Below are 16,264 nucleotides of genomic sequence, written 5' to 3'. Positions count from 1 at the left end.
TTAGCATAAAGGGGAATAAGTAGTCCTACACAAACTGCCTCCTTACATTCTGATGTGGGAGATGAGGGAAGGGTTAACTATGCCAATTATGGACAGGCATAAATAAGCACATCCCATAAACTTCTCTAATTTATGCCAGTGGACTGGGGTTGTCATTAAATGGCCCAAGAGAATCAGGGAGACATAATTTACCATGTAATACTGTCCCCTATCCTTTATTTTAAGCATATTTGGTACAGTAGAAAATCAACATTGAGTGTATTTGGAAATCTTTCACTGGAGTTATAAAATTTCTCAAGTTTTAGTACACTGTGAGAGAGCGCATTTTCCATGTTTATACATCCCAATAGCATCTGTGGTTTAGCAACATGATATGATTAATTTTTCAATATCAAGTATTTTAAACATATCTGTTAATACCATGATGCTCCATAACCCAAGGATTTAAAAATGGTATGTTTCTAGGCCTCATGGAAATGAAATTGTGAACCAAGTGTAACCCAAGCCGTGTTGACTCTGCCTGAGTCAGCAAACAGCCTAAAACAATGTGAACTGCCTCATTCATCTCAATTAGATTAATTCTAAAATCTAACGATGACGTGTTTTAAATGTTAACATCGGTCACTCTTTTACGGCTGACCATTTTAACACAAATATGCAGCTAACACTGCAAAAGGATCTAATGCAATGTTGGTTGTTAAGTGAATTTGATGATAAATGGAATGATGCCAAAGTTTCTATGTCTAGAGCTTTAGATACCGAAAGTTTCATATCATTAGTAGATTCCAAAACCTAAGACATAAGCTATATTTAAAGTGTATTCATCTGCATTTAAAAATATTCATCAATATTACAATAATTTCTATCTCTGCTGTAGTGGTAGAAATGTAGCCGTGTTAGTCTGGTGCAGCTGAAACAAAAAACAGGACTGTGTAGCACTTTAAAGACTAACAAGATGGCTTAATAGGTGATGAGCTTTCGTGGGCCAGACCCACTTCCTCAGATCGAATAGTGGAAGAAAATTGTCACAATCATATATACCAAAGGATACAATTAAAAAAAATGAACACATATGAAAAAGACAAATCAAATTTCAGAACACTTTACACTCAAATTTGAATAAAAACGCTAATTATCTTACACATTACAAAGATAGCTTCCCTAATTATCACCTCTAATATCATTAGCTCACAGACATTTACCTTCCCCCACTTCTCCCTCCTCCATCCCCCTTCTGAAATTAAACCATCTTGTTAGTCTTTAAAGTGCTACACAGTCCTGTTTTTTGTTTTATCTCTGCTGTGATAAATTATTTTAGGCAAATTATTTTTCTACACTATATTTTATACCAGGCATATAATTAATTTGACTATTTTTTTAATGGCGAATGTGTTCTGCAATGTATTTTTGCAGAAGGGGTAAGGAATGGGAAATGATTCTTGGTCAAGAGTCATACAGCTCATTGTGTTAAGTGATTATGCATGTCACCAGCACAGCTGGAAGGAACACTCTCAAACTTAGAAAGGTCCGCACCTCTTTGATCATAGGGATGGGGGATCATCAGAAAGGGAGTTCTACATTTCAAATCAGATTAGGAGAGTGTTTTTACATTGCTATCTTTATCTAATACTCAAACCATACATGTGTTCTACTTTTAGCTCAGCTCTCATTACTGTAATGCTGGGACTACAAATAAACAGCTATTTTCTTCACATCAGTTCTTCCATTACCATAATTTTGAGAGTCCTGCACTACTACAGTAGTCCTATATATGCACAACTGGTATATCAGCACCCTCACACAGTAAAAGTTTGTTCATTAGAACTTTAGAAATAATTTCTTCTCTCATTCCAAATGAGTTTGATTCTCAACTGCCTTTTTTCAGTAACCGGGTTTGGTTCTTTAAAGGATTTGAAACCACAGACAGAGGAATACTTCTTTTTAGGGTCAAACAAAGATTTTTTATTTTTTCTATTTACTTTATAATTAATTTTTCATTTAAATCAATTCACTATTTTTAATTCTTTTAAGACAATAGAATATACAAAGAAAAATAGAAAAACAGTAGATTAAAAAAAAACAAGGAATAATAACTTCTCCTATAGATATACCCTCCTGATTTACCTTTAAACAATTTATGGAGTTAACAAATATATAATACTCACGTTAAGATAGAAAGAAGCATTGCTTAGATTCAGGAGATATTCTTTTCTTTATGTTTGTCCTTTTTTTGGATTTTTCGTTGCAACTTACAACCGGTGTTGTTCCCCTTTCAGAGCTTATTTGTTCCCCTTTTGGAGCTTATGTGCGGCAGCGAGATTCAGCGCCAGGGAGGGAGCTCTGGTTGATCAGACCTAGCTTTTTGGATTCGCAACCCGTCCGCTCTTGGTCTGTTCCATTCAACCTTATATACCCTGTTTCGGTAGTTTGGTACTCCTCTACTCGCCTGACAATTGCTGATGTTAGATTTTTGTTGTCTCATTCTGCCCTTACAAAAACTTTCGTCTGCTCCATTTGGGGTAATCAGCACTTTGTTGCATACTGCTGTCTGAGTTACTTACTTCCCTAAAAGCGGGGTTATTGTTGGTCATCCAATCAAATTTTGTTTTTATTTTTATCTCCTGTATCTCACAATGCTGCCTTTCCTTTACACTTACAATTAAACTGGTGCTCATTTGACATATTCTGGGTAGACCTCAATACCTTCCTTTCAAACCTTTCACCTTACATAATCAAAGTAAATCCAGAGAGTGTATAAAGCTTTATCAAATCAAAATGATGGCAATTTTACATCTGTTCTGCATTCACTTCACCCAAGTGTAAGACCGTGGACAAGCAGCCTCGGTATTCCAATCATAACACTCACATAAGTATTAATAAGAAATCAATACTTTGGAAACTTCAGCTGGTCCAGAATGCAGCTGATCGAATTTTAACTAACACTAGTTATACGGAGCACATTATGCCAGTGCTTTGGCAGCTGCACTGGCTTCCAGTATGTTTCCGGGCACAAGTTAAGGTTTTAGTTATGACCTAAAAAGCCTTAAAAGAGTTGGGTCTAGGGTATCTGAAGGACCGTCTTCTCCCATATAAACCTGCCCGGAGATTGAGGTCAGCGGGGGAGGCTTTGCTTCGTGTTCCTCCACTTGTGGAGATAAGATTAACATCTACGCGGAACAGGGCATTTTCAGCTTTTGCTCCCAGGCTGTAGACTTCTCTTCCTCGGGATATTCGCATGGCGCCAATGCTAGCGTTGTTCCGGCGTCAGGCTAAAGCCACCCTTTTTACTCGTGCTTTTATTAATGTTTGAGTCTGTATGCGTGTGTTCCTCCTCTCTATATGTTTTAGCTGGTTATGTCCCTTTGAGGTCTCATATTTTAAACTTTCTCACTTTTAAATTTATATATATATATATATATATGTATTTTTTTCTTTGTTCTTCTAAGCCGCCTTGAATATTTTAAATAGAAAGGCAGGGTAAAAATATTTAAATAAAATAAATAATAATAAATAAAATGTGTCATTCTAAAAATAAAAAAAATGTTAAAATGGACTTAAGGTTCTCCAGAAACTTAGTTTAGTATTTTTTTAAAATAGTATATTATGACTTAATTGTGATTTCACACTCTTGAAAAATATGGTTATTGCATCTAGAACTGCAACAGGATATGTCAGGTTGTGGTTTTTTTTGTTTTTTTTTTATCGAGTACACTTTTTGAAATGCAGAATATAAAAGATGGTGTTTTAAAATCTTCTCAGTTAAAGATTTCCTATATTTTTAATGCTTTGCTTTAACTGAGGGAGTCCAGCAACCTTAATTCCATGGAAAAATAAATAGCTATGCTTTATGCTTTTATACTATTTGCACTCTTCCCAGAACTTTATTATGCACAGATACCTTATGTTCAAAACAGATACCTTATGTTCAAGACAGTATATTAGCCAAGATATCTAAGATAGATATTTGCATAATGCATAGGAAGATACTCTTGCAATAATAAAATGTTATACTCAACATCATATAGCACTCATTTTATATGCACAAGGATTATATAAAAGGAATATTTTAGTATCTTGTAGGATCCAGTATGATATAAGAAAATATATGGTAAAATATGTATATGTATAGTTTTTATTGAGCAGTAAAACAGTAAATTTACTACACTAAGGTAATCTGAGGAGGTCTATTCACCTCTTCATGTTAACATTAACGGGAGTTACTAGCCTGTTTGAAAAGAATAAACCACTGGGCGACTCGGGTTATGGCTACACTGGGGGTATGGTGGGAGGGATTGAAGAAAGTAAGCAAATAGTTCTCACATTTGCATACCTTTTTCCATTTTTCCCCCCAGAAATGACTTTTCTGCCATTTGGCCCCATATACATATACATGGGGCCAAATGTCGGGGAAAAAAAAACCCGTTTAGAAAGTCCCTGTAAACCTCATTTTATGAGGAAAAAGGCGGCTTTTGAAAGAGAGGGGGGTGTTTCCAACATTTGGCCCTGTGTAGTCGGGGCCAAATGGCGGAAAAGCCTCTTCTGGGACAAAAAACGGAAGAAGGTATGCAAATGCAAGCACTATTTGCATACTTCTTCCAAACACCCCTCCCCTCCATAGTGTAGCCGTACCCACAATGTAAACCTTCAATATAATTTGAAGAGAGCTGGAATATACAGTAACACAATTCCCAAATTTAATTTCTATACAAAGATCAACTAAGTAACTTATAATTTCACTTACAATACTTGTGAACGACAATGCTGGTTCATATAGAGAAAAATACTGTCCTATGTATTTTCCCTTAGATTTCTTCTAATCTTAAAACAGAGAAGGGGAAATAAAAGATACTTGAATTTGTCTAGTTTTAACGACTATTGTGTCATGTACTGCTACCAAGCCATTTACTTATGGAACTGACTTGCATCATCAAAAATGTTGAGATGTGCAGTTACATTGCATTACTGTGCTTGCCACATCTAACATCCATGTGAGTGGATTATGAAAGGTACACAAACTTATGTATGCTTCTTCCACATTAGCAATATCAGATACATGATACTGACAAATAATAAGGCCATTGTTCTAGTCTAATGGTATACAAAGTTACTATTAGGCAGAGATAAGCTGTACAAATGCTTTTTATAGAAAACAATTACTAGTCTCATGAATCATATGAGCAAGATTGGCCTTATAAGAAGTATACCACACCCAAAGCGGGGATATTTAGAACTAGAAAGGCCAGCATGGATGGCAGGTACAAGAGGCAAGAGGAGGCAATGCCTTGGTCTTAGTGCTTGGCCTCTCCTTTTTTCCTATCGCTATTCTGACCATTCCTGCACACTCCCACAGCAGACTGTCACTGCCTGTTGAGTCTTCTTTCAAACAGAATCTAGCAATTGAAAAGAGAAAAGGCCTTCCAGCTTTGCAGACCTATTAGCATAACATTGAACCATTAAGTGGTAATGAAGCCATTTAACAGGCATGTGCCAACCTGGAGGTATATACTGTCAGCTACTGCATTTACTGACAAAAACAGTTGTGCATTACTGTAATATGTCTACAGGACCTTATTTAAAATTTGCTTTAAATATTTAATTAGTTTGTTGCTGAAGATTATGAAATCATATCTGTAAAATAATCTTTGCATAGATTTTCACATATACAATCTGAATATTGAGCTTTAACCTTAAATGCTTGGCTCTTTAGATATACAGTTTTTTAAATACATTCTTCAAAAGGCCACTCTTTTCTGAAATACACATTTTGGCTGTGTCTACATTGGCACCCCTTTCCGGAAAAGGGATGCTAATGAGACACTTCGGAATTGCAAATGCCACGGGAGATTTAAATATCCCCCGTGGCATTTGCATGAACATGGCTGCCGCTTTTTTCCGGCTCAGGGTTTTGCCGGAGAAAAGCGCCAGTCTAGACGGGATCTTGCGGAAAATAAACCCTTTTCCGGAAGATCCCTTATTCCTACTTGAAAGTATTCCTTGAAATAAGTAGGAATAAGGGATCTTCCGGAAAAGGATTTATTTTCCGCAAGATCCTGTCTAGACTGGCGCTTTTCTCCGGCAAAACCCCGAGCCGGGAAAAAGCGGCAGCCATGTTCATGCAAATGCCGCGGGGGATATTTAAATCTCCCGCGGCATTTGCAATTCTGAAGTATCTCATTAGCATCCCTTTTCCGGAAAGGGGTGCCAGTGTAGACACAGCCTTTAATTTTAATTACTATAGTATAAAAACTTGTTTCCAAAGTCTTCCATTCCTTTTGGTACATCTCTGCAGTAATTTCTCTCTTTACTTCCCTGTTGAAGAGAGTCCTAAAGGGGCAACATTCCTTTTTCTTCCAGATAGCAGGACAAATAAACTTCCATTTCTTTACTTCTGACTATTTTATGAACTAGTTTTAAGAGCCTTCCCCCGCCCCCCCACCCTAATCAGTACCTTAGTAAGATATAAAATCCTTTATTATGTCTAAAATCTTTGGAAACAGATTTTTACCATAAGCATATAGAGAAATTTCATAAACATGTCTGTGGTTATAGAAATCACACAAAATAAAATAGTGTTCCCTTTTTCTAAAATGAACATACTAAACCACTCTGATCAATTTAAAATAATGTCTTTGTTTCAGTGTGTTAAATATGTAGTAATCTGGAATTATTACTTTATGAAGACTTAGGTTATATTTAAAATATAAAATTATCTTAGAAATATTGATTAAGAAAAAGCAAAACAGAGAAGACCTGCATCATGTATTCCATAATATTTAATATTCTAGTCAACAGGACAGCTGACTTGCCCTTACAATGTTTTTGCAAATAAACTTCAAGGTATATCAAAAAACCAGTGACTGACATTTTAGTCCCAAATTTAAGGTGTTTAATTAGGTACCTTATGCATGTCCTGTCTTCACAATCTAGCATGCATAGGAAAATACGATTAATGTGCTTCAGAAAGAAATGTTAGTTTAGTGTGGAGGAGTAGGTTCAAATGTCACTTGCTACCTTTGGGTTTAGGGATTTGGCTAGAAGGGGTGAACAGAGATGGTGAGGGAAGAAAAGAGGGAGACATTGAGGCCTGAGCAACGTGGGGGCAGGGCCTGGGCAGAGTGGGGATGGGGCCTAGGTGCACCACAGCCTGGGAAGCTTGCCTAACCAAGCAGAAGCTTCTCCCACCACTCATGGACATCACAGGGTGGTCATGCTTGTCATTATGTGGATTCCAGAAAGCTTTAGCAACTGCATGAAAGGGATCAAGATATTAATGGCTATGTGAAATATGGGGTTACCCAGAAAGGATTCATCAGCAAGAAGTGGGCATGGAGAGCTTTATCTTTTAGGGGTATGGATCAAATATGCATGCCAAGAGAAGTTGGTAACAAAGCAGAAGCCTAGAAAAGTTCAGGATCCTGTGCATGTCACCACCCTTGCTCATCTACATTTATAGAAGACATATTTTCCTTTTATGTAATGTTGTTGTAGTCATGTTAGTTCTAGGATATTAGAGACAAGGTGGATGAGGTAATATCTTTTATTGGATCAACTTCTGTTAGTGAGAGAGAGGTTTTTGAGCTTACATATAGCTCTTCTTCAGGTTTTCTTTTGTAACTTAGCAGGTTTTGAGGGAATCTCACATCCTTCTCCGACACGCCATTTGGGTAGACCACAGTTGATGGTAGAGAATCCGAAAAAGAGTTATTTTATACATTGACAGGGTACAGCATATGTAATGATGGAGAACACAATTTGTGCTTTCTGGACACACAGTGTAAACTCTGACTGTAAAAATAAATCAAGACTTGATTTTGTGGCAGCTTCTGCTGCACATAAGCAACTCATAAGAACATCCATGGTGGATGTATGTATGAAGCAGCTTGTACATCTGGATTCCTTTCTGTCAATCTGAGCAATTTAAGATATCATAGTATATGAGGTCATTATAGTATCTGAGTGGCTCAATTAATTCTTCTTTCAATCCTTCTTTCTTCCAAAGATTTGATGGTGAGTGGACTTAATCAGTTAGTAGAACCCATTTATTTTCTGTAAATAGGGTCTGGTTTTAAAATCTCCAAACTGATGTAAAATTACTTACATTAGTTCATGAGGTAATACAGTTATTTAGCTATGAAGTCAAAGCAATGAAGTATCTACCCTGAAAATACGCATGCTCTTGTTTTCTTTTGTAGATTTGTTTTGAAGGTATTCCTCTTAAGAGATTTTTTTTGGCAGCTTCAACTTTTAATAAAAATTACATGGTATACAACTTTTTTATTTAAGCCTATTTTACCAATATTAGTAAAATATTGGGACTGTCAGGTTCATGAATAGGAACTTGATGAAATGTCTGTTTAATGCAAGAGAAAGCAGGCAGGCATACAAAAAGAAAAGACTATATCAGAAACATTTCAAGTTGATTTAAAGAGGTGTTTACAGCAGTGCATTTAGTGCATTTACAGCAAGTATGGTTTGCCCTGTGTTTATATAAACTAGTCTCCTTTGTTCCCCATTTTAAAGGGATTTTGCTAATTATTTATTCTTAAATATTAAAACTACCCAAACTATCTCAGGTAATTTGGAAATAAATAAATGACCAAGACAGCTAATTTGCAGAAAGGATTTCTTGTAGTCATAAGAAAGATTACTTCATCACACAGGCGGTAGGTATCTAAGTAAAATATAGTACTCATAACAGTGACGTTTATAGAAACAGTTTAGTTTTAGATATATTATGTTTGTGTCCTAAATATTCATGGGAATTGTCAAAGTAACTAATAAATAAAAGCAAATTTTAAGTTTTTTGTTACAAAGAATTTGGTTTTATTTCTGGAAGTCACAGGTATCAATTTTTCATTTTCAAAATCTCTATTTTTCTCTCCCAGATACAGTACAACACTAGGGCCTTTTTCACTACACTAGACCATGACTGCTTCCTTCTGTTTAATCCAGTCCTCTGCAAACAATAAAGTCTCAGGGAGTTTTAATTGACTCAAAGATGTTACGCTTCTATTTCCCACCTGTGTACTAACCCTTCAACTGTCTCCTTCATTAAAAGACAGCTTTCCTATGAGAATGCTCATTCCTTTTGCTGCTGCTGCTGGTGGAGGTGCTGTTTTCTAAACTGAACAGTACATGGGCACAGGTTAAGGGTTTGGGATTCTTACCTGCTGCTTTGGCAACGTCTGCAGTTGTAATATTTTGGGCATTTGAGTGCACTTTGAAGGTCACAGCTGGTCCCAGCATGCTACAAAAAGATTTTAAAACATGAGATTTGTAACAAAGAAATACAGGATAACACTTCCTATGAAAAACAAGACTTAAAGAAAAGATGAATTTAAGGGACATTATTAAGGCACCCTTCGTTTCTTTTCCTTTTGATTCAATTTACACCATTTGCAACATCCATGTAAACCTTTATATTCATTCTTTTGTTTTGCTGTAATGTATTATATGTCTGAAAGAACTTTGCAGACATTAATTAAGCCTCAGGACACCCACCATGCAGGTATTGTACCTGTTACAAAGATGTGAAAATGAAGTAAAAAAAAACAAACAAAAACCCCAAGTGATTTGCCCAAGCTCCACACAAAGTATCAATGGCACTCAGAATCCAGGATTAAATCACATGTCCTTTCTGTTTCTGCCAGCCCTAGCTAACAGTTGCTTACCTCACAAGTCGCCCCATTAAAACCAATGGATGTCTGAAAACCCTGCCTTACAATGAGAGACAAAAGAAGCTCAACAAAGAGAAGGTGAAGAGACGCTTTCATCTGAGTCTATAACTCTTCCTAGGAAAAAGATTTCTGATAGTAGATATCTCTTTAATCTACAAAAGATGTAGTGACATTCAACAGCTGACAGTTGAAACAAGACAAATTCAGACTAGAAATATGATGGATTTTTAAAAAACAAACAATGCAGGTACTTAACCACTGGCACAACTTTTCAAGGAATGTGTTGGATTCTCCATCACTTCACCCCTTTAAATCATGATCTCTTTCTAAAAATACCTGCTCTAGCCCAACTACAGTTATGGGTCTGCTGCAATAACCACTTAGTAAAACTCTATGGCCTGTATCACATGGGAGGTCTGACTGGCTCACCACCATGGCGCTTTCTGGCTTTCAAATCTATGACTCCATGAGCAACTTACACAGTACAGTACTAATCAGCATACTGAGGAATGGTAGAATCAGATCCATAGTGTTTGCCAAAGCAAATGCCTCAATGTATATTTTTTGAGAAATATATCAGTATCAACAGTCCTGTATTGAGAAGCACCCCAATAATTCCAAATGGATGTGCATGTATAGTGAAGGGGATGAAATTAGAATGAAAACAGATTTTAGTTATAAGAGTCTTATATTATTATTACGAGTGAGTAAAGACAAATCACATATATTTTCAAATATACTGCCGTTTCCCTTTTAATGTTTGTACAGGTATGCCTTGTGAGGTATCATTTAAAAATTCAATTTGCTGATCAGTAATATAATAAAATGAATGCAGCAGCATTATGTGTGAAGTTACAAACCAACTGAAATCAAGACTGAAAAATATGTTTTCCAGAGAGTGGCCAAACCAGTTTCTCAGAGATAAAGAGTAAGCTGAAGCATCAGCTAGGTGTAAGCAAGGCTGATGGACTATTACCTGCTAAGATATTATTTTTTGGCAAGGGGTCTGGGGCAAAAATCCACATCATAGCAAAAAATCAGCATGGAGTTTACTTCTACACAGACTGCCTGTCCCCTTGCTCCCAGCTGGAAATGCTTCTCAAAGTGGGGAGAGGACTATAGAAAGATGGGACAGCATTCCTTTCTCTCTCCCTGACCATCACATTCATATCACCTGATGATACAAAAGGACTAGCCATTGGGCTCTGAGGGAAGGGTGCTGACCTTAAGGGTTTGGTCAGGAAGCCTGCTGAAAGCATCTGGGGAGAACTTTGATTTGAACCTAATATAGTTTGTTAAAATACTTCATAGTGCCTAAGTTATCTTTATTTTTCTTGTAACCATTTCTGACTTTTATCCCTCAGTTCTTGTACTTGCTTAAAATACCTCTCTCTGTAGTTAATTCACTTGTTTTATTCCTTTATCTAATACATTGTATTCAGGTTGAAGCATCTGGCATCTCTATTTAGGATAACACGCAGTGTGCATATTATTCCCTTAAAAGAATAAATTGACTTAATATGTTTGAAATGTCTAACAGAGGGCTGAGCGGTACAGGACATAAATCTCCCCAGAAATATATGAGACCAGGAATGGATCAGGGTCACCCTGTGGTGATCTTTAAGGCTAGTAAGTGCCAAGGTGGGGCTGGCTGCAGCAAATACACACAGAGATATAGCTAGAAGTAAGTGACTTGTTTATGAGCAATCCCCATTGGAAGCTACAGTAGCAAGGCACTGCAAATGACATCCAAAGTTACAGGGAAGGGCATGCACAGCTACTCATTGGTCTGGACTATACGCTGGCATGTTATATTGATTACTATAAATCACATAATCTTTGAGAACAGTTCTGTTTATACTGTGAATTAGGAACAACACTGCATTAATAGACACTACTGTCATCATACATACAATATGCTTAGACTTTCTATATGAGATGCATGTGAAAGCCGAAAAGTTGCTATGTAACAGAAAATGCACTAGAAAATATTTTCTCTTACAGGACTTGAACTACAGCTTTAAAATGCATTTTTTCTGAAGTAATAGTACTTAGCATTTATGTAATAGTATTTTTCATCACGAAAGCAGTTAAATAAGTCATTTTCCATACCTCTGTGAGGCAATCCATATATATACCTCCATTGTACAGAGGAAAAAACTGTGGCAATATGGTTTCAGACTGCCTACAGGTCATAAAATAAATTGACATAAGAGTCAAGATTAGAACTCAGGAACATATTGCTTGGAATCCTATGCTCAGGCCATTAGATCATGCTTCACTAACTAGCTATATATCTAACTTGTATAGTGTCTATCATTGCATTATTGGAGTTATCTTGCTAAAGAAATCAACGAAGCCTACAAAACTTAGTCAAAAAGCTAGTTGTTCTATTATACTTTTGGAAATATGTATTGATGTATTATAAATAGTTTTCCAAACACTGTACAAAACCCAGAAACTAGAAACCAGATCTGAGGCTGGGAAATTTCAGATCCTGACAGTGAGCAGACTATTACATAACAATTAAATAAGCGCATTATTAGAATGATCCTTCTACTATAATAATTCTGACCCTGGATTGGTTGTGGAACCAATGAACACTAGCTGTCATCTCCTTTAGTCACATCACATTCAGTGTTCACATTATATTCTGAGCCATTGTAAATTGATAGAGCCTCTATCGTTTTTTCTTCTTGTACTTTTTAGAAAAAACAAAGTCTATTGCTCAAATGACAACCCTGATGCCCAGTCTCCAATAGCACTGAAGTTTATTTTAATAAATAATGAGTGCCTGAATGACTTGCCAGGAGCATTTAAATAGTATTTCTTAGATTATGATATTTAACATGTATATGCACTTCCATTTCATCTAAGATCATTAAAATGCTTTGCCAACATTCAACTCACTGGCAGATTCTGGCCAAGAACTGGAGGTAGTTTGCCACAAGAAAATCACCCACTTTAGTGGCATTCATTAATAGTCTTCGTAGCGTGCTTCTAAACAGTCTCCCACCATCTGCTGCTCCAAATGACATGGCAGGAGCTGATGAGTGTGCCAGTTAGTAGACACATCCCACCTTTGCGGCAGATTACATCACATGAGCATTCAGAAAAATATGCAGATGACATAGATCATAAATATACAGCAGTGTGGGAGCACTTACAACAAAGCCAGTCAGCAGAGGAGCATCAAAGCCATTTGTGTATTATTCCCTCCCAAAGCTGCACTGACCCTCCCACAATTGTAGCCAAGTATCTAGACTTCAAGATTACATTCAGAGGAGATATCATCCCCACAGATATCAGTGATTTCCTCTTCCCACCATGCTCACATTATGATGCTGGGCCCCAGGACAAGATGCGTGGGGGGGTGGAGAGGGCTTTGAATCTATACCCCAGTATGGGTGAGACCTCATTAAGAAGAGGTGGGGCAGGGATCTAGCCTCCCCTATTCAGCCCTTCAGTGCCACTCAAAACATCACCAGTGATTTAACAGGCCTGGAAAACTGGCCGCTGCTGCTGTCAGCAGCAACCGCAGCAGCAGAAGGGAGCCCCCGCCAGGCTGTGGCAATTGCCCCCTTTGCAGGTCTGCAGAGCTGATGATGTGGAACAGTTATGTTGTTGTTCTACAGTATTTAATTCTTGAAAGTACTGTAAAATGTACTGTAGGATAAAATTACACAACTTTTTAAGGCATATTTACTACACATGGATAGTATAGATATTCTTTTCAGTCCCCCTCAGAAATGTATATTGTAAATTTCAGCCCTTCTCAGAAATTATTGCACATGGGCATGAATTTTGGTTTTAAAAAAATGGAGCTCACTTGGACAAAATTTCATTTACTGTTGAGTGTACTGGGGATGCTCTAATAGCATCGGGAGCTCATAAAATAAAGACTTTTCTCATGAGGTCTTTCTGGCAAAAAGCACTCAAAGAAAAATTTCAATAAGAACGCTTATTCTTGTTCACTATATGTGGGAGGAGTGTGTTCCACCAAACTGTAATAATATGCTACTGTTCAATATTTTTAAGAGCACTATAGTGGGAGGTTTTGAAAGGGTTTTTAGGTGCACAAAAAATGCACCTAAGACATGTAGTGAAAAAGAACTTGGACATTATTTATCAGGGATCAAGATGGATAAACTGCTTCTTCTTGATACTGCTAAGTTCTCTGAAGCCCAGCTACTATTAATGGCCATTGTCTTTACATCACTCTAAATACTGAAGCTCACTGAAGTGCACGCTATTGTTTATGACCTGATGGATTGCAAACAAACTGTTGCCACAAATCACGGATGATTCTGCCAGTTAGTAAAGGCATCCCTCCTTTCATGGCAGATTACATCACTCTAGAATTCATACTGAGCTGTGCAGAAAAAACAGATCATAAATATAAAACACAAATGCCTCGCTTGAAATATAAGGAACAAGCAATGTGGTATTTCTTCAACTAAAAGAGACATTAAAAATGTCAGGAGGCAGCACATTTTATCTAAAAATACAACAGTGCACTTAGATCTTTTTAATAACATTTTGAACTGGATTCTGCTCATATTTACATCAATGCAAATTGGAAGTAAATTCCCTTGACTTATATATAAGAGCACAATTTGGCTCTTAAAATGCATTCTACCTAAATTACTGTAATTACGCATAACACTTCTGATAACACTTTTGCTAAAATGTTTTTCAGCTAAGGTAGGCAAATCTGGCTTCAAGGGTAACAAGCACGGAATGCTCCCTATGCAAAATGTAATGTCTGTTTCAATGATCTGCTAAATATATTACTTGAAATGTACAGACTAATTATCCCCCTCTGTTGGCTGTCAAAATTTCTGCTGGTATTTTTTTTAAATTTCAGTAATGTTTCCTTCAGCCATATTAGTTTTATTTAACAACGACATTCAAACCATATTGCAAATTGTCACCCTTATGTGCTGTTGTCTTATATTCTGTTTACTATAGATAAAGTAATTACAGTGTTTGCACTGAAATGACTTAAAGGTTGATTGCTGATTTAATGCTATTCACACATACCTCTCACCACCAGGTTTATATTATCCATCTGAAGGTTAGAAGGTGCATCTTTCAACATGCAGAGAAAGTAAACAATATGTCTTGTGTTAATATATAATTATAAGTATTTCCTTCCATTAATTGTTTTACAGATCAGCAACACTTTTGTTGCATTTTGCCTGTCAACAAATGAAGTGCTGAAAAAAACAGAGCTGCAGCATGATTAATATGGCAATGTCCATATCACTTTCAAGCCTTAGGTTACAATTATATTTACGAATGACGGGACTTAAATCTGTATAAATTATGTATTGAGCTTTGCCTGTCTGTTTTTCTCCCTCACGTATATAATCGTTAGTACAACAGTATCATATAAGATTGCTGTGAAATACAGTTACAGTCTATCATACCCCCTAGTGGAAAAGGATTTGAGAAACAAGTGCCAACATGGTTATGTTTATTTTTAGTGACCAGACATGGAACTCATGCCAGAAAGAATGAACCTGGACTACATTTTTTTTAAATGATAAAACATTTTTCTTGAGACTGTGGAATATTACAGGGAGCAGTGGATAATTACCACATTAAATATTCTCATATCAATCCTGTTTCATAACACAAAGCTGCTCTTAACAACCTTATGTGTTCATTTAAAAGATCTTTAATTTTCTGGGGTTAAGAAAAACAATTAGTAACACTCCAGAGAACAGTGCAAACTAAATTTTATAGCAGTGAAGGTAATTGTTTTAGGGAACGTTTGGCAGATTACAAGAGTTGAACTAATTGCTTGCAATCTGTATATATTGCTGTGGCTTCTGTGTTCAAGCATAGGTCCATCTTCAATGCTGCATGGTAATCTACTTTTCTCCATAGCATTATAAATGTGCTGAAAAATTAAGAGTCATTCAGTTCTACAAACAGATATGATATGCATCCATATCTAAACACTCATACTTATATATACAGAGCGAGAGCAAATATCCAGTAGTGGCATTTTCATGATGTAGAATGTCTGCATAATGCACAATTGATAAAGCAAAACAGAACCAGAGGTGTGGTGTGTTGGGTCATCCATAAATAACGTAAGTCCAGATGCCTTGGTCCATTGTGCCTGGTTTTGTACGTCCCTTCTTACTCAAACCAGTTGCAATCCCATTTTAACTAGTCAATTAAGACTTGTTTTACAAACACTTTGAACGGAATGGTGCAAAGGGCTAAGATTGTATTAGTGAATCTCACCCTAAAGGTATATTGCATGGCTCAATGTTTTTCATGCTACATTTATATCATATGAGCTGGTACTTCAGGAAAGAAATTCAGGCAAACAATCCAATAAGTAAGCAACCCTGTACGGACAAATCCTATTAAAAATCCCTTCCCCTAGGCTAGTTATTAATCTCCCCAAGAAAATTAATTAGACCGCCTGCAGGAAAATCAATTCCATACTGTAGCTCAACATATGTGAATATTACTTACTCTAACTGTAGGTTCTTCAAGATGTGAGATCCCTAGTTCTATATAACATGTGTGTGAGTGCATGTGCACCATGTCTGAGTCCAGAATTT

At 36.6% G+C, this 16,264-nt stretch overlaps 1 protein-coding gene across 1 annotated transcript in view; it reads right to left on the bottom strand.

Annotated features, from left to right (window-relative positions):
- PTPRN2 (protein tyrosine phosphatase receptor type N2) overlaps window positions 1-16,264 on the bottom strand; it is a 938,219-nt gene that overhangs the window by 506,560 nt on the left and 415,395 nt on the right. Inside the window, exon 11 of the mRNA XM_075922745.1 lies at window positions 9,168-9,247. Coding sequence (XP_075778860.1) covers window positions 9,168-9,247 — 80 coding nt within the window. The remainder of the gene's footprint in view (window positions 1-9,167; window positions 9,248-16,264) is intronic.

The sequence above is a fragment of the Pelodiscus sinensis genome, chromosome 2 (genome assembly GCF_049634645.1).
Source record: "Pelodiscus sinensis isolate JC-2024 chromosome 2, ASM4963464v1, whole genome shotgun sequence".
NCBI lineage: Eukaryota > Metazoa > Chordata > Testudines > Trionychidae > Pelodiscus > Pelodiscus sinensis.
This window is presented reverse-complemented; position numbering and strand designations above follow the sequence as displayed.